General features: G+C 36.4%; 1 protein-coding gene across 1 annotated transcript; it reads right to left on the reverse strand.

Annotated features, from left to right (window-relative positions):
• Window positions 1-1,424: 1,424 nt before the first annotated feature.
• On the reverse strand, window positions 1,425-12,502 carry LOC136805708 (phospholipid-transporting ATPase VD-like). The gene is made up of 17 exons (XM_067062249.1): window positions 12,010-12,502; window positions 11,694-11,895; window positions 11,486-11,577; window positions 11,187-11,293; window positions 10,711-10,842; window positions 8,017-8,135; window positions 6,829-7,078; window positions 5,879-6,643; window positions 5,588-5,667; window positions 5,340-5,475; window positions 5,103-5,197; window positions 4,443-4,763; window positions 4,183-4,278; window positions 3,792-3,953; window positions 3,242-3,631; window positions 2,606-2,778; window positions 1,425-2,045 (listed from the first exon to the last, which is right to left on the reverse strand). The coding sequence occupies exons 1-17, from the start codon at window positions 12,414-12,416 to the stop codon at window positions 1,871-1,873; spliced, it is 3,702 nt and encodes a 1,233-aa protein (XP_066918350.1). The 5' UTR covers window positions 12,417-12,502; the 3' UTR covers window positions 1,425-1,870.
• Window positions 12,503-21,364: the final 8,862 nt, after the last annotated feature.

Raw genomic sequence — 21,364 nt, forward strand, 5'->3', positions numbered from 1 at the left:
CTTCAAACGCTTCCCAATTAATCCAAAACTCAAATCAAATTCGAAAAGGGGTGTTCTCTAGGTAAGAGACGCAACAACCTTAAGACAGGTTTTACAAGGTTTTCGAAGTGCACTGAAAGATTTATTTCGATAGGGACAGTAAATCTAGAAAAACAATGCACAGCGAGGATAGATATTTTGGTCAAGTTATCCTGTAGTTGTACTTTAAAATGCTTTAATCTTTAAAAACAAATATTTGGATGACTTGCAGTGGTGTTTAGACCTAACCCCTATCATTAATTCAGTAATACCCAGCATTGCTCTGAACTTGTTCTTATTTATTGAGGATTCTGAGCCTTTTTATGAAATTATTCTTCTATAAAATAGAGTATTCTCTGGACCACCCAAAAATCAAGCATGCATCGATACTTTGAATTCATTTTTATGCTTCTTTTATAAATTGACATGGCTACAATTTTATAGAAGCGTGCACTCTTCATGTCCAGCTGACTGTTCTCTCAAAGCCTATATTTACATTTGTGAGGTTTCCTTCATTTGGGTAAAACTGTTCTGTTTGACTTGCTTGAAAACAGATACAAAAGTTTACGATTTCGAAATGAGTGGCAAGATGAAATTATCAGTTCATTTAGCGGGTGAACACAAAAATGCAGAACAAAGGCATTTTCGCTCAGTATTTAATTCACGATTAAAAGGCATTAAGAGGTAATTAAAAAATTGAATTTTCAATTTCAACTTTTACAATTGGATGTCTAGAGAGATTGAATCGAAGAGTTGATGCCATTAATTGGAAGAGATGATGATTGCGAGATAACTTCCGTCACGTCTTGTACACAAGACCACACCACACGTTTTCTCCCTTCATAAAATCCTGATAACAATCTTCATCAACCCCTAATCTCCTAATATTGTAGACTCCATCTAAAATTCGAAAAATTTGAGACAACTTCCGCGCTTCGTGAAAAACTAATTGATCCAATTTTTGGCCGTTAGTCACAACACAACCCTAAAGTTTCGAATGTAGTTTTTTAGAAAGGAGCTCGATCATTGGTTCATTGCAAACAAAAGGTTTTGATTCGTTTCTTAGTTCACAGTCTTTGGCTTTATGTAGAACGGTGGTTGGAAAAAACCCAAAGTACTCTCAAATTAATACGACTGATGAGCCAAAGAAACGCCCCTTGGATTTAAGAGTTTTGATTGATCCAGCTTAGATAGCCTGATCTCATTTGCTCCAGAGCTTCATTATGACGTCAATGATGAAATGAGTAAGCAAATGACATACCGTGTGTACAGTCCTCGAAAGACGACTAAACTATCTGTGGCCATCAATTGAAATACTGGAGACTAACACTATCAGATACAACACAACAAAATAAACTTCGTGAAAAAATACTAAATAATGATGAACAGAAGGATTGGAAAAATAATAAGTTAGAAAAACTAGAAATGTATTTGCAGTTTGTTAAAAAAATGATGACGTAGACAAAAATAGATTAATTAAAATTCAAATGAACAATTCTATAAATATTTGAGACCAAATAACAATGCGTAATAAATTCATTACCTTTCAATGCAAATAACACAATGACATGGTTCATTGATTGTTGGGCTGTCATTATCAAGTCGTTCGTTCGAGGTTCTTAGAAGATGGGAACCATGTTAAAGGTCATTCTACATCGTTAAAAATTTGTGCATAATCAATATCCCTAATTAGAGCCAGTCTTTGAAACCCGGGCTTGAGAAACTTTGTCATTTTTTAAGTTTATGTCTATCCACTAAAGTATAAATTCTATCTTCTATCGTGCAATAAAAAATGTAAAAAAAGGAATTTATTGTAGCCCGAGTTTCCGAAAGACTTTTATAAGCAATATTTTCAAGTGGCTGATGAGGTCTGGTTGGTTCCATTATCACCATCATTATTTTGGCATGGCTCATCGCCGAATGACTTCATTTTATTGTCCGCCAGTTCGCCTGACGCAGTCAAATGAGAACGTACTCGTTGAAGCACCGACGGGTAAAAAGACGTCTGGAATACACGAAGAACCAATCTGGAAGGAAATTCAATAAATTCAATGTCAACCTTTCAAACCTAGTGTGATATACCGTAGATAAACATTTATAGAAGCCCGAGAATAGACACCTTTGGTCATAACTTCTGTCCATTAAAATTCCTGACCAGATTTTTTAGACAAGAAACAACACTTCTCATCGATAAGTAAATTAATGTGGTATTTAGAAAAGGTTAAAGGAAATCATAAAGGTGCCGTGGTATAGTGGTAGTCGACCTTGGCTTCTGTGCAGGAGGCCAGGGTTCGATTCCCACTCACGGCAGTTCACTTGGCAAGTGAACGTTCCTTCGCCCGGGTCAACCCATGCCATGTGAGGGGAATTGGGCAGTCAGTTCGAGGTGCTGACGGGACGCTCATTAGTAAGCGTCTATAGTTGCGAGAATAGGCCTCTAAAGCCTCCTGCAACTCAACCAAATAGAAAAAAAATAGAAAAAAATCTTTAGTAATTTAGTTCAAAATCTTTGATCTGTGGCTATGATGTATGAAGCGATAAATGTGAATTTTCTTCCAAAGGGAATGGTGAAAACACAATGACCTACCTTGGTAGTACAGCAAGGAAAGGACAGAAGATTAACAACAACCAGAATTCTGCATGGCCCATCAAGTGGAAAATACCCCAATACAAACTGACTTCAGTGAATGCGGAATAGATGAAGAAATACAAGAAGGAGATGACCACACTTCCAAAGATGATCACAAAATGGATGATCGTCTAAACGAGAAAGAATGTACTCTTGTCTCCCGAATAGACGTTCCCCCCGCTAATTGCTAAGAGAAAAAAATCCATCCCCCCGCTCTTATTAAGACCCCCCCCCGCTAAATTCGAATAATTCAATATTTTATTACAGTGTAGATAGACCTTAAACTTGTTAAAATTTTCCTTTGTGTTAGTATTTCTTCTTATTTTACGTTATTTTACGTGTTCATTTGTTAAAGTTTCTTTTTTTGCTGTTGAAATTGATATCAGTTAAAAACAATTCTGTCTTCAAATTACCCCCCCCCTCTTATTCCACCCCCCCGCTTATTAGAATTTAGAAAATTATCCTACCCCCTGCTTATTCGGACCCCCCCCCCCCCGTCTATTCGGGAGACAAGAGTAAACCATTAGCCGGCGGAGAGAGGTTTTATGAGAACTATACACTTGGGTGATGCTGAAAGCTGTAAAGTGGTCTTACCCAGTTCGGTGTTTCGATAGCACAATGAAGGTTTGCAGTCACTACCGCCAACTGGTGGAATAATATACCAAGCACCAGCATACCAGCGTTCGGTAAACTCAAATATGTAAAATACGGAATGAAAAACAAAATCAAGCTTTGATAGAAAGCATCAATGATGGACACCCAAAACCAGGGGCGTGTGTACGCTTTACCATATTGTCCTAACTGATATAATATAGGTCGTGAAAAGACCGCCTTCTCGGGAAGACATTGATCAAACACGCCATTGAAGATGGGCGGAAGAGAAGTGAACGCCAAATTGTATAAAATAAGTGAAACGTCATCAATTGTATTGGAGCCCGAAAATCCGTTGTATATTTGATACCAGAATAATAATGCCACAAACATCTGAAAAAGAAGATTTATTGTGTTTAAAGAAAGGCTAAAGCTATGTATTGTATGACATGCGAGAACTTATTCGTCCGAAATGTGGAAACAGAAAAATATTTTGTATATCAAAAGCACGTGGGAGAAAACAGTAAAACATGAATAATTATATACTACTCACAGCGTTTTTGTAGAAAAAGTATAAAATCATTCTAGAGATTCGTTCATAACACCAGAAGCCATGCAATAACAACAAACGCTTCAAGAAATAGAAACGCCCAAGCACGAAATCGCTGGCCATCACAGCTTGCACCCCTTCTTGTCCTGCTATTCCAACTCCAATCTGCAAGGAAAGAGAAAAGTCATGGTAATGAAGACAAGGCTGCCCTGCTTAACAATATCAAAAAAAATTCACTCAAAACTAATTAATATCAAAGAGCAGCTAATAAGAAAGTATGAAAGAAAACCAAAGGTTTGAATAGGGTATACAGTTTTACTTTAGGTACTTAGCGTATAAAAGCATAACTTTCAGTGACACAACAAGTGAACAGCTTTGATCCAAATTTGCATACCTCAGCAGTTTGCAGCATACTGACGTCATTTGCGCCATCACCGATAGCGAGTGTCATGACTTTCAGGTTGTCACGGACCAACTTCACCACTGACGCCTACAAATGAAACAAGTTTGAGATAGCATAATATTAGGCTTTCTTTAATCGTAACAAGACAACTTCAGAGTGAACTATAATAGAGCTACAAAACGAATTTTATTGTACAGTCATAAGTTAAATTCAAGTTTTAAAAGCACAAAAAGGGAAGTCATTTATCATACTTTTTGAAGAGGTGTGGCACGGCAACAGATGACTGATTCACAACGTTTGGCGATCTCGATGAACGTCGAGTCTAAAGGTTTCTCTAAAGTGAACGACAGTGTAATCCCATCGATGATAAGAGCTAGCGGAGGTCGAGAGTTTTGATCGGTCGAATAACGATGTGTCGGAAGCACCGTGTAACTGGGCCATTGAGAGTCCAGCCTCATTTTGATTTGTTGAAGAAGTTCTTTACATTGTTCCTTTGTGGACGAATTTAATGTAATGATTTCCATGGCAGGATCAAGAAGTTTGCAGGAGAAACCAATGTTCACTGCAGTTTCCTAAAGTGAAACAAAAGAAAATTTCACCTTCGTTATCACGCAGTAACCAGACCGTGCCTAGACATCTATCCATCTCTGCGTTCTGTTCTGTTTCAAAATATATCGAAGCCTCTCTTTTGGTTAGAAATAACCTGATTCAACCCCTGGAATGAACCAACAACATGGCTTCATTCAGTTTCGGAACCATAATATAGGAAAGTGCTATTGTCGCTATTGTAATACTCATGAATTTTTTTTTGTGGACGAACTTTTCACGAAAAATCTCCACTGATTAGCTATAATCGATTTCAAACGAGTGGATTAAACATAGAAATAGAACAGGGAAGCAAGGTAACAAACCTGTTTGTCACCAGTAAGAATCCATAGTTTGATACCAGCATGACGTAAACTTGCAATGGTTTCTGGGACACCTTCTTGTAAGCGATCGTCAATACCTGAAAACAGATTTAGAGTGAGTGGAAATGTAAAGCTCACGCAAATCTTTTACAGATAATAAATGACATAAATGGCTAAAAACACTGTCCACTCTAGTATTATTGTTTGAAACAGTCGAAAAAATACGAGAAATGAATGTACCTGTGGCTCCAAGTAATGTGAAATTGGTCTCGATAGTTTCAGCTGATTGAGCGAGTTTTTCGTCTCGATCAGTCAAAGCAACTTCTGCTTGTTTGTGTTGTTCAAGCCATCCCTCATATTCTTCCTCTGATAAATCCTAAACGCGAAGGGGAATGTATCAAACTGTTAAACTCAGGGTTTCCGCATATTCACATCACGATGGTAACTATTTATAAAGCATAGTTAAAAAAAAACTTCTGACAGCTCACCCTTTTCGCTATACACAAAGTACGAAGACCATCTTTTGCAAAACCTTCCAGTTGCTCGTCTGTGTTTTTCACCAGATCTTCTACGGAAAAATAAGTTTAGTATTTTTTTCAGTTTTATTGAAAATTGATCTAAAGATCTTTCTTCGTCCTTGAAGACATGATTGATTGCTTTAGTGAACTCTAAGGATCCTAAATCCTCAAATCCTTAATTGTACTTAGAAACACAACCGTCAAATATCTAAAGATGATGTACGAGGTACACAAAACAAAACACAAATTTCGAAGAATTACCTTGGTCATCAGCCAATCGGCTCATAATTGTAGTGTCAGCACCTTTGGAGTACATTTTAATTTGGCCTTCGTCATCACGAACGATAATAGACATTCGTTTACGCGCAGAATCGAAAGTCAACACCTGAAGAATATCATATACTTTGATCTCACCGTCCGGCGTGGTGAAAAAGATTTGCTCAGGCGTTCGGTTAGCTAGTTTATAATTATAAAGACTTGAAGCTTTGACAAGAGCACCTTCATCAGGTGACTCGTATTCATAAGTTGGCACCAGCCCATAGTTCAACCAACTATTTATACTATCTATACTTCGTGATAAACGATCAGAAATCTTTGTAGAAAACACACGCACTCGGCGTTCAGTCGATAAAAAATCTACACCACTGTCATTCAATCTGACTAAACCGTTCTCCGTTTGTGGCGAAGCAGGGTCGATGGTGACCTCTGGTCCACTCATTGTCATAGAACGCGGTAAATGCTTGATGTTTGCACTTCCGTTCAAAGAGTTCGTCGGTAAAGATAATTTCTTATGCGTGGTTGTACCATTTAGTGTTCCGTTACGCTCATCTTCGGCGAAGGTGAAATCAGCGGATGTTTCGAGGGTGTCACTGATGACTTCAGGTTGCGAGGAGACTACTACTGTATTGCAGATGGTCAAAACGGTAAAGAATTCGTCCCACGTTCTCATGAGGTCATCACCGTTTGCTTTGTCAGTATCTTTGTACAAGCGTTCACAAAGCTGCATTGTATCTTCGTCATCGCGACCTGTAAAAATATTTAATATCAATAAAAAAAGTTCACAATTTATTTAATGGTTCGGCACCGATTCATGTTGTAGATAGTCTTTTCAGATTTCTTTGAAATTTGTAAAACGCTTCGCTCGTGCACTACCCTTTCCATCTCAAAATCTCTAATTTTCTGTAGTTTAAGATAACAAACCAAAGGCTCACCTTCCGGATGGACAAAAGAGTGTCCAGCAATGGAATATTTCTTGAATACCATTTTATTTTCGGTCAGTGTTCCCGTCTTATCGGAGAAGATGTATTGGATTTGACCAAGATCTTCATTAATGTTGGTGGCCCTACATACTGGATATTGAGCAGTTTCAGGGTAATACAATCCTATGTCGTGGTTGATGAAGTACACTTGACCCAATTTGACGATCTCCACCGAAACATACAACGAGATAGGGATAATAACCTGCAAGAAACAGAGCATTCCTTCGAAGACATTTTTGTTTAAATAATACAGGCATCTAGGTAGTTCAGGGTGTTAAAATGTCACTTCCCAGGTCTTGGTTTATTCAGGGAAGAAAATGATTAGTTCCCAAACCTGGAATAATATCCGAAGGTTGAAAGAAGGTTGAAAGTAATTTTGCAGAATTCTGTGCCTGAGCATCTTAGTTAAAGCTGGGAAGTAAGGATTGATGTGTAATTTGATATTATTGAGGAATATTTAGATTTTTCCTAAAAAATCAGAAAGATGTTTATATTCGGACTTTGCTGTTTCTTATATTGAGGAATATATTAAATATGTTTGACAAAACACTACATCGTGCGTTAGGGGGTCGATTAGTAAAGGATTAAGAAAAACTAACAACTTTCAAAGATCGAATATCTCGCTCTGTCAAAAGACCTCACAAGACCATCAATGAAATGGAGGAAAGGTATTTAGTCCAAAGTTAAACATTTTTAATACAATAATAACCGGTTAGTGAGGGCTGTACTGAGAAATATTGCCCGAGGTCAAGTAATGACCGAGCTTGCGAGGTTGTTGCGTTGACCGAGGGCAATATTTTCAGTACAGCCCGAAAAAACCGGTCATTATTGTATTTGTTAACCGTTTCCTTCAGCTTCGATAGATTTTTAGCGCTTTATCCAGGAAAAATAGCGAAATAAAGCGAGGAAAACAAGGGAAAAGAGATAAAACATTTTTTTATTTTCTGACAAAAACAAAAACACATTGTTCATTTTCCTTTGAAAAAAGTAACGTCACAATGAATTTTCCTAACGACGGGCAACTCTGGGCAGTGTAGGCCCGTCGTCATGCAAAAAGTACCAATTGCATTGCGCAAAAAGCCGTGTAGCCCGCTTTGAAAAAGTAACCGGTTAAAAATACATAATAATGATGGCACCAACCTGTAGAATGATGACGAAAGTCAAGAAACGTAGGAAGCCTTCAAAAGCTGGTGAATCTGCAACATAACCCATGAACATATCTTCATACAGACCATTCTCGCTCGTCCAATATCCAGTACCTAAGAATGAGACAATCAAAGGTGCAAACACTACAATTCCTCTGTGTGCAATTTTTCAATACACAAGTTTTTAATCATTTAAAATACATTCTATAAATGAAAACCCCAGAGCCCGGGGCACTGACCTTGACAGCCGACGGGGACGTGCCGCTGGAGTTTGAAAAGTGGACCCTGTCAGATAAAGATGTTTGGTAAATTTGGGACCCTGTCGGAAGGAAAATCGAAAAAGAATTCATATTCTCACCCTAAAAAGTGGCAAAAATGACGAAATGTAGACAAAAGATTGACAATTTTTCAAATCTCCACCCTGAAAATTGTCCAACATAGCCAAAAGACGACCCTGTCAGGTACAAATGTTGAAAATTAGTAAATTTGGACCCTGTCAGATGCCTAAAAAAGGAACCCTGACCAGCAACACGTCCCCGTTCCCAATGTCGCCCGAGTGCCTCCCCCAGACCCCAGAGCTTGTTGTTTCTATTAAAAATAGAATGTTTGAGCGGCTACAGTCAAAGAGTTTGTTAGCCTTTTTTGATAATTGAAAAAGGGGTTTGATATTATTTGGTCAAATTAAATTAGACAGTGTGTTTATAAAATGTATCATGTAGATTCGAATGAAGCGCAAATTCAAAGCGTAGAATCAGAAAAGAATGATATTTGAGAAATAGAAATGTTTCAAAAAACTAATTAAAACTTCAATCGAAATAATTGAAACGATATAGTACAGTTGAACTCTTCTGGCGAGAGAAAATCACCAAGTCGAAGTAACATTAAGATATCTTAAAAGTAATGGATTCGAAATTCCAAGAAAAGGAAAACATAATGAACAGATTGAAAATACTGGAGATGATAGTCCAAGAAAACAGAAGGACGATTGGGAAATTAATGGATCTTCAAAACAATGTGAAGAGTGTGAAGAAGGAGGGAGGTGTGTTGAATGAGGATTTAGAGAACGAACTTTTTGAAGAAGTTCTTTATTTGGATGATGTGAACGCCTTAAGAACTGATTCAGCATTGTCTAACAAAAAAGTAGACAAAAAATCAACCGAAAAAATTGAAAGAAATAATACAAACGGAAAAGGTTTTACAGTTAACTTGGACAGGAATAAAGTGACACCCCTACAAAAGGTGACAAAAAAGAAGATCAGTATGTTTCAACGCGAAGGGGAGAGTGAAATAGAAAAGAAAATCAGCGAAGAGAGGATGCGCTATGCTGAAGGGTTGACAATCCATGGTGCAAACAGGGTAGCCACTGGAAGACCCTTCAGTAAGGTGGTTTGGTCAATACTTATCATTGCTTCATTCGTCACAGCCGTTCTCATCTCAAAACAGCACCTTGATGCGTATATGAGTAGCAAAAGCCACACCCATACCAAAATAGTCTCGCAACAAACCATGGAGAGGCCTGCTATCACCGTCTGTGACTGGATAAGTGTGCATAAAGCAAGACAAAGTTTCGAAGAAGGATCATTTATTTATTCTCATCCTAAGGTTGTGGATGAAATACATCATTGCGATCATGGACTTGCAGAATGTGAAATGTTCAATGGATCTGCTTTGATCTATGCAGAATCTTTCAGTGGTGAGACATGGGGCTTCAATACTCAACGATTAAACCATCATATCGAGGTTGACAATGTCACCAATTGCTTTACTTTTAAAAGCGAAATAACCCAAGATACACCGTTAGACCTGTTGCAAATCAAAGTACTCGCAAATAGGACATACGATCGCTTTTGGACTGAGATGTATGTTAACCCTGAAACAGAAACATTCCCAGAGGCAACAGAATCAGTTTATTGGGTAAGTGAAGGATACTACCATATACTGCTCGAGAAACGAATCACGACACGTCTTGGCGAACCTTTCACAGAATGCGTCCAAGGAAGTGGTACACCAATACAAAATAAATTCACTGGTAACTACACTATCAGAAAATGCAAAAAGAGTTGTCTACTTGAAGAAGTTTTTGCAAAATGTGGTGCCATTCCTCACATGTACAAAAAACATATGCGAGAAACACACCAATTTGAGACCAAAGAGTTCTTTAACTTTACAACTGGAAAAAGATGTTTGGAGGAAGTACAAAGAGATCAAAATGTAACAAGAAATTGTAACACTCGTTGCGAATTACCACCATGTTTTGAAATTGACTTCAAAGTGGATATCAGTTACCATATCTCCAACCATCCAAACCTTTTAGATTTGACGTTCACCTATCAATCATTCTTGGTAGAGATTATTGAAGAGCAACCTGCGTACACGTGGGAGGATTTATTCGCAAATTTTGGAGGTTGTGTTGGCTTGATGACGGGAGCATCTATTCTCTCGCTTTTCGAACTCTGTATTTTCTTTGGGTTGATCCTCTTCGATTACTTCGACCTTTACACCAAGGTGACCGAGAAAGCGATCGGCAAAAAGAAAAAACCCTAGCTTCACTGTCCTGTAAACATCATCTGCATCGCAACGACAAATAAGGTTCCAACAGACTTCATATAAGCTACGATACCGCAATTTATTTACGGATACTAAAACTCTATATTAACTTGAATGAGAGAAAAAAAGGTTCAGAACTTACCAATGGCACCAGTCAAGCATAGAACGAATAGGATTGCAACACAACCTAAAACATCTTTATTGATATCTTTCTCCAATCGACTCCTCTTGTAACGTGTTCCACTATTATTCAACATGGCTTTCGTATCATGACCTGAAAAATGACGGCGATCAGAGTGTGTGAAAAAAAATATTAATTTTAATTATAACTATAAATTTAGCACATCATCTAGCAGGTAATTTAGAGCTGTTGAACTGCTATTATTGAGAAGTAGCAGAGATCAGGATTTTGTTATCAAACTAAAACAAAAAAAAAACTATATTTCAGGGGCGGTTTATCATGGGCTGGCCAGGAAAAGTGGGAAAATCGATCATTATTGTTTTTGACGAATCAAATAGCTGAAATAGATCCCAGTCTTCCCGTCTGAAATAGCTGAGCTAGCAAAACTCCCCTTTATCAAGCTTTTATTCAAAATTCATTTCTCTCGTCTGACATACCAGCATAGATAACCAAGCCATACAATGATTCAGTATTTTTGATAACACATCCTCTAAGCAAAAGGTTGTTTCGATCGATAGCTATCTCTCCACCATTTGATTGCACTCTAAAACACATCAGGAATGATTCAATAATTATAGTATAGTAAAATCATATGTCCCTAATTTTTCGAGGGTTGACCTCTTTTGACGGTGCAAGGATAAACTGACCATGATAAAAGATAAGTGCCCGAAATTTTATTGGATGCAAAGTAATAAAAATTTCTCAAAGAATGAAACACATTAAGAGTAATGCTTACATGTAACCATAGAAGTTATGAAGGTTGTTGTTAGGGGTTTCACATTTGACCTGAAACGTCACATCTTCTTTCACTTTGAAAATATGCCCGTCCTAAGGAGCAAGGTAGCATTTTTAATAAATTTTACACAGTCCTTAATGGGCGGTTTGTTCATCGCAGCTTTTCTAAAAATTCAAAGGTCCTATTAATTTCAGATGATGTTTTTTACCTCTAGAAATCCTTTGGGAATTTGCTTTTGTTTGAGATTGGTTTCTCCATCGAGGTTAGCAGTTGAAACATGACACAAACCATTTTCATCACTTGAGTTCAAGAGAAGCATGTCTGCTGGCAGAATATCATTGTTATATAATTTGACGATATCTCCAACTTCTATATTCGACCATTTCTTGTCTGGAAACTTCTCTGTGTCACTAATAAGAATAGATAGATAGAAATTGGTTTTCTATAAGATATCTTTAACCTTATAAAAAACATAGCCATTTAACTAAGGCTTTCTAAGGAGTAAAGAAATAATAGTCACTAACCTGTCATACACAGCTGCGATTCTGTTGTTGACGATTTTATCTGAACTGTATCTTTGTCTGTCTTCTATAAGATCTTTGATTGCAGTAACAGCCAAAACAAAAATTAACGGGAGCATTGCAATCTCTTTACCAAATGCATTTACCGCAGGAATCCAATTCAAAATAACAATAAACAAAAAGTAAACATTGGCAAATCTATGAAATTGTTCGAAAAGGTTCTTTGGTAGGAAACTCAGTAAAGTATATTTGGTAGTTTTGATTTTGTTGTTTTTATGTTTTTGTGTTGAGGTTTTGGAATCTTCAGATTTGAGGATGGCGGATGGGATGACAGTCCAAGTATTGTCAACCTCTCCATTGTCAGCTGATTGGCTGCTTTGACCAGGGAGGTTAAATTTCTTGCGAACCATATTAGATCACAAGTCTTCTTCAACCACAAGCTGCATTTTCTCTGGTTAAGTTAGTTTCTTTGCTTCTCTTGTTACTAACTAAAAGGGAAAAGGATATCTGAAATGAAGTATTAAAATTCACATCCATTGAAGGAGGTATGAAATAAATTCATTATTAAAAAAACAAAATTTGAGACATGGCATTCTGATGCAAGTCAATTCATTTTTGATAAAAGTACATTCTACTAAAGATGAATCACATCTCAAAATTCTCCATAAATAAGACATTAAATTTTCGTTTAAAGTTAGAATACTACACACAACATTTTTTTTTAAATCAATAAAACATAGATTTAGCACATGGTTGTTCTCAATTTTCCTTCTTTTTGTGAGAGATAGTCAAGACTTTTCACCCCAGCACTGTGATTAGACCATTTGAGAAATTTTGAAAAGTTTTCTTCAAAGCACAAAATTCTTCCTTCTGTTTTCCCTTCCTTAGAAACAGGGAAGAAAAAGAGAAAAATTTATTTACACCTATATGTTCATATTGATTTTAACACATAAGAATTAAATGAATATTGGTCAATATCTACCTAGAAGCCATCTTACATATCAATAAGATTAGCTTATAATATCTATCTAAGACAGTATTTTAAATGAAGAAATTCCTAAGGGTGTCTTGTTACTGAAGAAGTAAAATCTAATCAAAAACTCTTTTTATTAATCCATTTAAGTTGGAAAATAAAATCTAATTTATTTCACAACCTTTTCCCATGTAAAGATCTTCAAAATAATAATGAGCTATTCAAAATTCATGTGGGTATCGTGGCCTTGTAACACCCCTTAGGGAGCACATTGTGACCTGTTCCTTATAAATTTTCCGCATACAAGCACCATAAAAAAAAATATTTCAAAAATGGTACCCTACAAAAACGAAACTGCCATCAAAAAAAGCCTGATTTAGCAAAAACTCAGCCTCAACTTGACATAAAATATCTTCAGGAATATATAAAGTCTTAGTGAAAGTTAGGCTTTATTTTAAAAATTGTCTCAATGATTGAGTCCCTGTAATTACTGTAGAAGCCTTTGATTTTAGCCATTTTTTTCATAGTTCTCTTTGCTACCTAAATTCAAGAGGCCTAAGTCCTGTGAGTCTTAATTCAAAAGGGGCCTAAGTCCATTTTAGTCATTTTGAAAAAATTACAATTAAAGTTTTTCCTTTATTCGAAAACCATTTTTGATGGTAAGGCTTTGAAGTAAATGTTTTCTGAAAACCTTAGCTCCAACTTGTTTTTTTTTTCATCACACCACCACCACCATAGTAAACATCATTATGTCTGAGATTTTACTACTGACCCCCCCCCCCCTGTTACACCTAGATTCAAGATAAAAAGAAAAGACAATCTCAGCAAAAAAAAAAATAAAACTCAATTAAACTTTTTAGGATGCATGAACTTAGGCCCATTTGCAATTCAATTGGACTTAGGCCTATTTACAATTTTAACAAACTTATTTTGGTGGACTTAGGCCCTTTATTGTAAAAAGATGATGGACTTAGGCCTCTTTTGAATTAAACATCACTTTTATCAGAGCTTCAGTATGTTTTGAGCCCTTTTAACTACTTGTTGTTATGTACATCAAAATAGAGCAAATGAGCCAGAGCTTGAGAAAAGCTAAAGATCTCAAATTTCATAAAAATGGACTTAGGCCCCTTTTTGAATTAAGGTAGCGTAACTTGATGATCAAAACAATCTGCTTTTGACAACATAAATGATGTGACAAACTCAGCTTTTGATGGTGATACACAACACATACACATACAAAACATGAGTAATGATAGGATGTTCTTTGATCTAATTTGTTATTTTATCCTAAGGCGAGGCCAATTTAATTTGTTGTTTTATGGGCCAGGTAATCCAAAAAAGAGGGTCGGTTGGTCCGCAAAAAAATAAAAACAAAAGAAGAATTTCACCTATAAAATCTCCTAAACTTTAATCATAGAAATTTTAGCGAGAATAACTTGGGCCTGTAAAACAACTAATCAAATTGGTCTCACCTTATAGTTATCTTTCAATATATATTTGTTGGAACATGCCTACTTGAGTTAGGCTGTAAAAAAGTGCCTTATTAATGTCAGCTAACGTGGTAGCAACCAAAAACATATTAATATAGTGAGGCCTGAAAAAAAGTCTTGTTTCCGAAAATGCAGGTGACGAAAAAAAAACTCACCCGGTCGGGCGCAAAATTTTTTTTTTAAATTTGTAGATTTTTCTTACACCCTTGATTTTTCTTTTTAAGGAAAATAAAAAAGTGCCTTAAAAGGAAAATAACAAAACTAATAAGTGTGTTTTATTGCTTGGTTTGTTGATTTTCTTTATAGAAATGAGATCTTTTTGTAGTTTTTTTGACTAAAATGATACAAGTTTTCGAGCGTAAAATATACAAAGGTAAAAATTCTGAAGAATACACTGTTTGTCTGGAGAAAAAAAATAAAAATGCGTTAAATTTACAATGTTTGGAACGAATCTTTCTCTTTTATGAAATATCTGCGATCAAACGCACATGAAAGAAACAAAAGCATTTTTGAAAACAAACAACGGATGAAAAGAAAAGAGAAAGGAGAATAATCATTGATATATTTATAATTAATGTCACAAATATTTAAGAATCTTCGTTTGTCTTTGCTGTATAATATTTACTCTATTATGTTTTGCGTAAACTTGTCTGAAATATTCAGTTCAATAAAAAAAAATTTTTTTGTGCCTGGGTGACTCTCAAAAAAAGTTGATCAGTTAAGTTCAGGAAACCTATTTTCCCATTCTGGAAATGTATTACCAATGTGTTAGTGAAAAGGGATTTCCACACGTGGAAAACTAATATTTTTAACTTTCTAGTTGCACATTCAGAATTGCATCCCGAAATTAAATGCCCCAAGTTTTTCTAAATTGATTATATGGATCGAGAAAAAAAAGATCGCAAGTTTTTAAAATGATTACTCTCTACAAGCTAGGGAAAGGAAATATCACATTCTCTCTTCGGATTGGAAAATGCGAATTCCAGAACTCGTTAACTTGAGTGTATCCTTTAAACACTCAAAATAAGACAATTCAATGAAAAATTTAAAACTGTCGCAAATTGGAGCCTGAGTTTGAGAAATTTTTTTTTAGGGAATATTCATTTTCCTAACCTGTATTACGCATGCGTGAGAACAACCACAAGTGATTTTTCAGTCAAAAGTGTTCATGTTGTATTGTCAACGGCTCTAACTTGGGACTACAGTATCTGACAAAACATGTGACAGCAATTCAGCCACCATTTCACAGAACCTCCAAAGTCATTTAATTAACATAACCGTGAATCATAGATAGCAAATAATGCGTATATGCTACTCTCACCAGGTAGGCTTTCACACCGCAAAAGGAACAATCTTTGCAACAAGAAACGTGTAAATGTGATTTCGCGTATTTGCGCAAGCGTCCGAACACATGTTCGGGCCTCTTGATAAATACTTTTTAAAAATGGCCCACGCCTGGCCCGCGCAGTTTCGTACCATGTTCGGGCAAGATTTTCGAAAACTTGCTACGATCGCGTGTGTAATTTCAGGACCCAATATTTATATTTTAAATTCCTTATTTTAGCAAACAAATTTAAAAATCTTCATCTTTATTCAAATATATATTGTTCAAATATAAAAGTTAATCATCTATTTTCCAATTAAGTTAGGAAAATTATTAAAAAGAATGATTGAAACTTACATAATATGGTCTTCTTTTTATTCTTTATCCCGTTCCCTTTTCTCGTGGTCTTCTCCTATTCGAAGCAGAATTTTTCTGGATCGTTTTTTGTACTGTTATACAACTTTGTGAATCAAACTGGTATTTGGAACTTTGAATTTGTCTAATGAAAATATTTAACAATGGATGATGATAAACCAGGAAAGGTAAATAAAATTAAATTCTACTATTCCTATGATGTTCCTTTAAAGACATGATAGCTAGACTTGTTTGTAAATACATGGCCCGAACATGGTCCGAACAAAATGTTCGGGCCGATTAATATTTTTTTGTGGCCCGAGCATGGTCCGAACAGGCCCGAAATGTTCGGGCCATGCCGTGGGTCGTATCACAAGTTAATAAGCTTTCTTTTTGCTTGAGAGTCAGGCAAACGATATAGCGGTTTCGCAGCATTAATCTTTGCTACGCATTTCGGTAGGACGCTAGTGTGACTAACTGCTAGGTAGTCATAAGCTCGAGAAATTTCATTTCCATAAACTACCGTCAACTGCTCTAACTGAGTTAGGGTGCGCACTCGTCGGGATTTTTTGCGTGGAAAAAGTCGAAAATCAAAATTAGAACATTCCATCCATCATAACTTATCCTTAACAACTCCAAACTTGTTCATTCTTTTTTTTAAAATACTCAGAATTTATCAGAGAAAACAAAGAAAAAAACCCCATCCCATTACCTACCTTCAATAAAAAGATATACCATTTATTAGACATCAAGGTGAAAAAATGGCGACTCGGAATTCGTGGCACTACCGTCTACCTTGACCACCATTTTTCAAATGGCTATCGCTAATGAGCTGGATTAGTTATAGACTCGCGGTTTTTTTTATAAAACGCGGGAAAGATAGTACTTTAGTTTGTCACGTGGTAGCCTTTTCGATAATCTACGGGCCGTCTTTAAATCGAGAAAAAAGAAGAAATTTCGATTTTTCGGCACTTTGCTGAAATTTTTATCAGGGCTACCATATATGGTTCGAAAGCTAAGGGTTTCAGCTTTGTACTAGTAATCTCATGGTTATGAGGGAAATTCGGGATAAATTTCCCGAGGTCAATTTTGAAATTTTTTGAAATTTCCCGAGTGCAACGAGGGAAATTTAAAACATTTCAAAATTTGACCAAGGGTAATTTATCCAGAATTTCACGAAAACAAGCATGTGATTCCTGGTTAATCTCATGGTTTGGATTGAAATTCTAACAATTCTGAAAGACGTCAATTTAACACTGGAAATCAATCTGAAAATTTTAAAAGAGGTCTCAAAATAGTCATAGAAACGCGAATCGAGTTTTAATTGGATAGTATTCCATTTACTTAAGCCTTTGAAGTTAGTAAGAAAGTCAAAAATCGTGATGATATTGCAAACGAAGAAAATTTCACTTTTTGCGGGAAATTACAAAAATCTAGGAGGGAAATTACAAAAGCTAGGAGGGAAATTACAAGTTCGCGGGAAATTACAAATTAACGTAAGCAAAAACGTCAATCGAATTTCAATCAACCATGAGATTATCATTGGTAAAATTTGTTTTTAGCTATCATTTCCAGCTCATTAGCGATAGGCTAAAGTTTAACAGTCATCGGGCCGATTTTCAGACCGCGCCAGCAAAACTCCTCACGCCCCGCCACACGGAAGACTAGATTTCATCCGCCATTTTTGGCGCGATTTTGGTGCTTCCGAAAATTATTTCTTGCTGGCGTGGTGTAAGGAGGCGATTCTTTGAAAAGGTGGTTTTTTGTGGTTTGAAAATGGAATAACTTTGGAACTACTTAACCAATTTTAACAAATGACCCCTCATTTTTCTCACAAAGGTAAGGACTTTCAAATAAAATTAGTTTGGTTTTCAAAATTCGAGGGGAAAATTTTGGCCTGACCACCCTAACTGAGTTCCAGTATAACAAAACACAAATGGGACTGCAGTTCGGCCACCATTTCACCGAACCTTCATTTGATTTGAGTTTTAATGAACGGCATATTAAAAAATACATGATTTCTCTTTTGCACAGAGTAGGCTTTTAAATCGAAATATGAAAAAATCTGTAGTAGTGGAACACACGCGAATGTCTGGAACGAAGAATACCAAATTAGTGGCAAAACCATGGAGCATTTGACATCACCTGTGCTGCAAGTTACACGCTCTTTATTTGTTAATAGACCTTTTTTCAAAGAGGCCACCCTGTTGAATAATTATGTAGTCCAGCAGAAAAACAATGATAAAACCATGCAGAATTATTACAATATGCATGATACAGTAATTATGATGCATGGCTCTATCATTGTTTTTATGGCTGGACTACATAATTATTCAACAGGACGTCCTCTTTGAAAAAAGGTCTATCCCATCTGACGATAGGCAGTGGGCGTTCTCTAATTCTCCAATCAGCGTCCAGTCATTTTGAATGAAAACAAAAAAAAGCTAAAAAGGGTGCCCTATCAGTGAAAGTTATCGTGATGATTGATAAAACTTGGTGGAGTTATAATTATCAAGACAAATTTGTTGTCAAAGAGATTTAACAGTAAGTGAAAATACAGGCCAGATATCAACCAGTCCCATGTTGCGACTAATCATCCCAAGCAAGCTGGAGCAGTTGATGAGTTGTAACAACTGCTCCAACTTGGTTTGGACCAGTTGACGGTATGATGTTTCTAAAATATCCCACACTGTAAGAGAATAGAAAATCCAGAAGGTCCAAACATTTGTAGTTTGAAGAGCAAGAAAATCAATAAAAATATGAATATACTTCCTGGTCCCCAGTTCAGAATATTGCTGCGTTGTGTGTGTTTCTTGATTTTGCAAGATTGAAATAATACTGAGTTGTCATCAAAAAACACCATCAAAATCAAAACAGTGAGATTTTGAGCTATGACTTTGGATGTCAACAAAGACCTTGTCGATATTCACGCAAGCGCCCCGCCGCCCTCTTCCTGCCTAGAAAAGGGGGACGAGAGGGATGACATCATGGGGCATCATGGATATTCATGGACCCGGGTTGCCAATACTAGACGTCACCCGCGTTTTTTCTACGCAAATTAACGGGATGCCTTGGAGTTTTTACAAGATGCTTAACTGATTGGTTATTTTTAAACAATAGGGATGACGCTCAGGTGAGTTAAGGCAAGTTCCAAACATATTTTGCGTGACGCGCACCGCTTCCCATTGTTCCTTAACTTTCGTATATAGCTCAAAAGAAGCGTATTAAGGAGAGGATTTCGGAAAGTGCTGGGCCGAAAATTTAAATTAAGTCAATCTCAAGATATCGGCCAAAAACTGATTCTTACGTTAGGAAATACGTCGAAAAAACACGTCAAAAAGACAAGTTAAATGGCGTCATATTTAAAAACAGCGATATCTTTGATTGCATTGCTACAAATAACACCAAATTTTGACTGGAGACGTAGATTAACGATTCTGAAATATTTGTAGAGAAATTTTCAAAATTTTTAGATGACGTCGTTTACTGTCGGTAAAAAATTAAAATACGTCAAATAATGATGACGTCATCAAAAATTTTCAATTTTTTTCATGCAATATTTCAGAATTAACAATCAACGTCTCCAGTCAAAATTTAGTGTAAATTGTAGTAATGTAATCGAAGTTATCGCTGTTTTTAAATATGACGTCATTTAACTTGTCTTTTTGACGTGTTTTTCGACGTATTTCCTAACGTAAAAATCAGTTTTTAGCCGACATCTTGAGATTGGCTTAATTTAAATTTTCGGCCCAGCACTTTCCGTAATCCTCTCCTTAATACGCTTCTTTTGAGCTATATACGAAAGTTAAGGAACAATGGGAAGCGGTGCGATGCGCGTCACGCAAAATATGTTTGGAACTTGCCTTAACTCACCTGAGCGCGTTCTTTAGAAAAAGTAACAAAATCGTTTGTCTCAACATTTATTAACGACCAACAAAGTCCCCGGACACCGAGGTACTCAGTTTTTAAACGACGGTATGTGCCGCGCCCAAAAATGGCTTTCAAAATATCAGATCCTTACAGTGCAGCCCTTGAGTAGTGAAGAAGCCACCCGAGAAAAGAAACCGGACCAGAGCAAAACTATAATTTTATAAAGATATATCAGATTTTTACTTTCAGACTTTTTTTAGTTACCAAAAAACACACGCGTACCCGCCCTACAGTGTATCCAGCTAAAACAAGACCCTTGTAGTGCCCTCTATTAAAAATTACACCCTTGACAACTTGACCTTTTTCTTTCCACACTGCCGGACGAACCACTGCTCCCGAATTATTATCCCTACAGGAGAGCGGATTCAAACAGTGCGAGAGAAATGGTGAATCATCGGATTTTTTCAAAGAAAACTACATCTTCTCGATTCTTTGAAAAGTAATGTGCTCATTTATTTAATAACAACCGTGCGTTGTCTAATATCTTTCTCTCCAGCGTTTTCATTATCGCTAGTGGTTTCAGCTTGCCGTGTTATATGTGTTATATATCTTACATGAGATCTTGGGCGCTGGTGATTGACTGTAGTAGCAAAAGGGCGATCGCACGTATGGAAATATTACGTCCTTCTCTCGCCATATTTAAACGAGGATTTTTTTTAAGGGCAAAGCGGATTTTTCTACTCTAGAAGCAACTAATTTGGAAGATTGCGAGGAAGTGTATTGAATTTTAAACTATAAAAATAGATCTAGATAAAAGACAAAAATTAGATTAAAAATATAAATTTACAAAAATAACTTATTCAATAAGTGGCTTCAAGTGGAGAACTCATGATTAACCAAAGTATTCTTCATTAGAGTAATAAGGTAGTATAGTATAGTATAGTAATCTGATTTTGTTGGTTGGGGATGGAAAATCCGTTACTTGGCACCCCGTTAACATTTGGCCTTCACCAGAATCAATCAATACATTTGGTCGTGTCATTTAAGGTAAGTTCAAGGTGAATAACTTCAACCTAATGAAGTATAAGCCAAAAAAAGGCCTTGGATTGAAGCAAACCTTTAACCTTTCGCAGGTTTTTGATGACGGATCGGATTTACCGATTTCTTTGTTTTCGAGTGGAATTTTTTTTGAAATCTAGCCGTCTATCCGTAATTTGTATAAAACCACACGGGCACGCTCAAGTCCGCGCAACTTTGGTAGGATTTAGTGGCCTCAAATCCTACCTTACTACCAATGAGATTCACTTCTAGCCCTTCGGGCTTATTTATACTTCATTTCTTCAACCC

This window comes from Clytia hemisphaerica, unplaced genomic scaffold, assembly GCF_902728285.1.
Source record: "Clytia hemisphaerica strain Z4C2 unplaced genomic scaffold, Clytia hemisphaerica genome assembly, whole genome shotgun sequence".
Lineage (NCBI taxonomy): Eukaryota > Metazoa > Cnidaria > Hydrozoa > Leptothecata > Clytiidae > Clytia > Clytia hemisphaerica.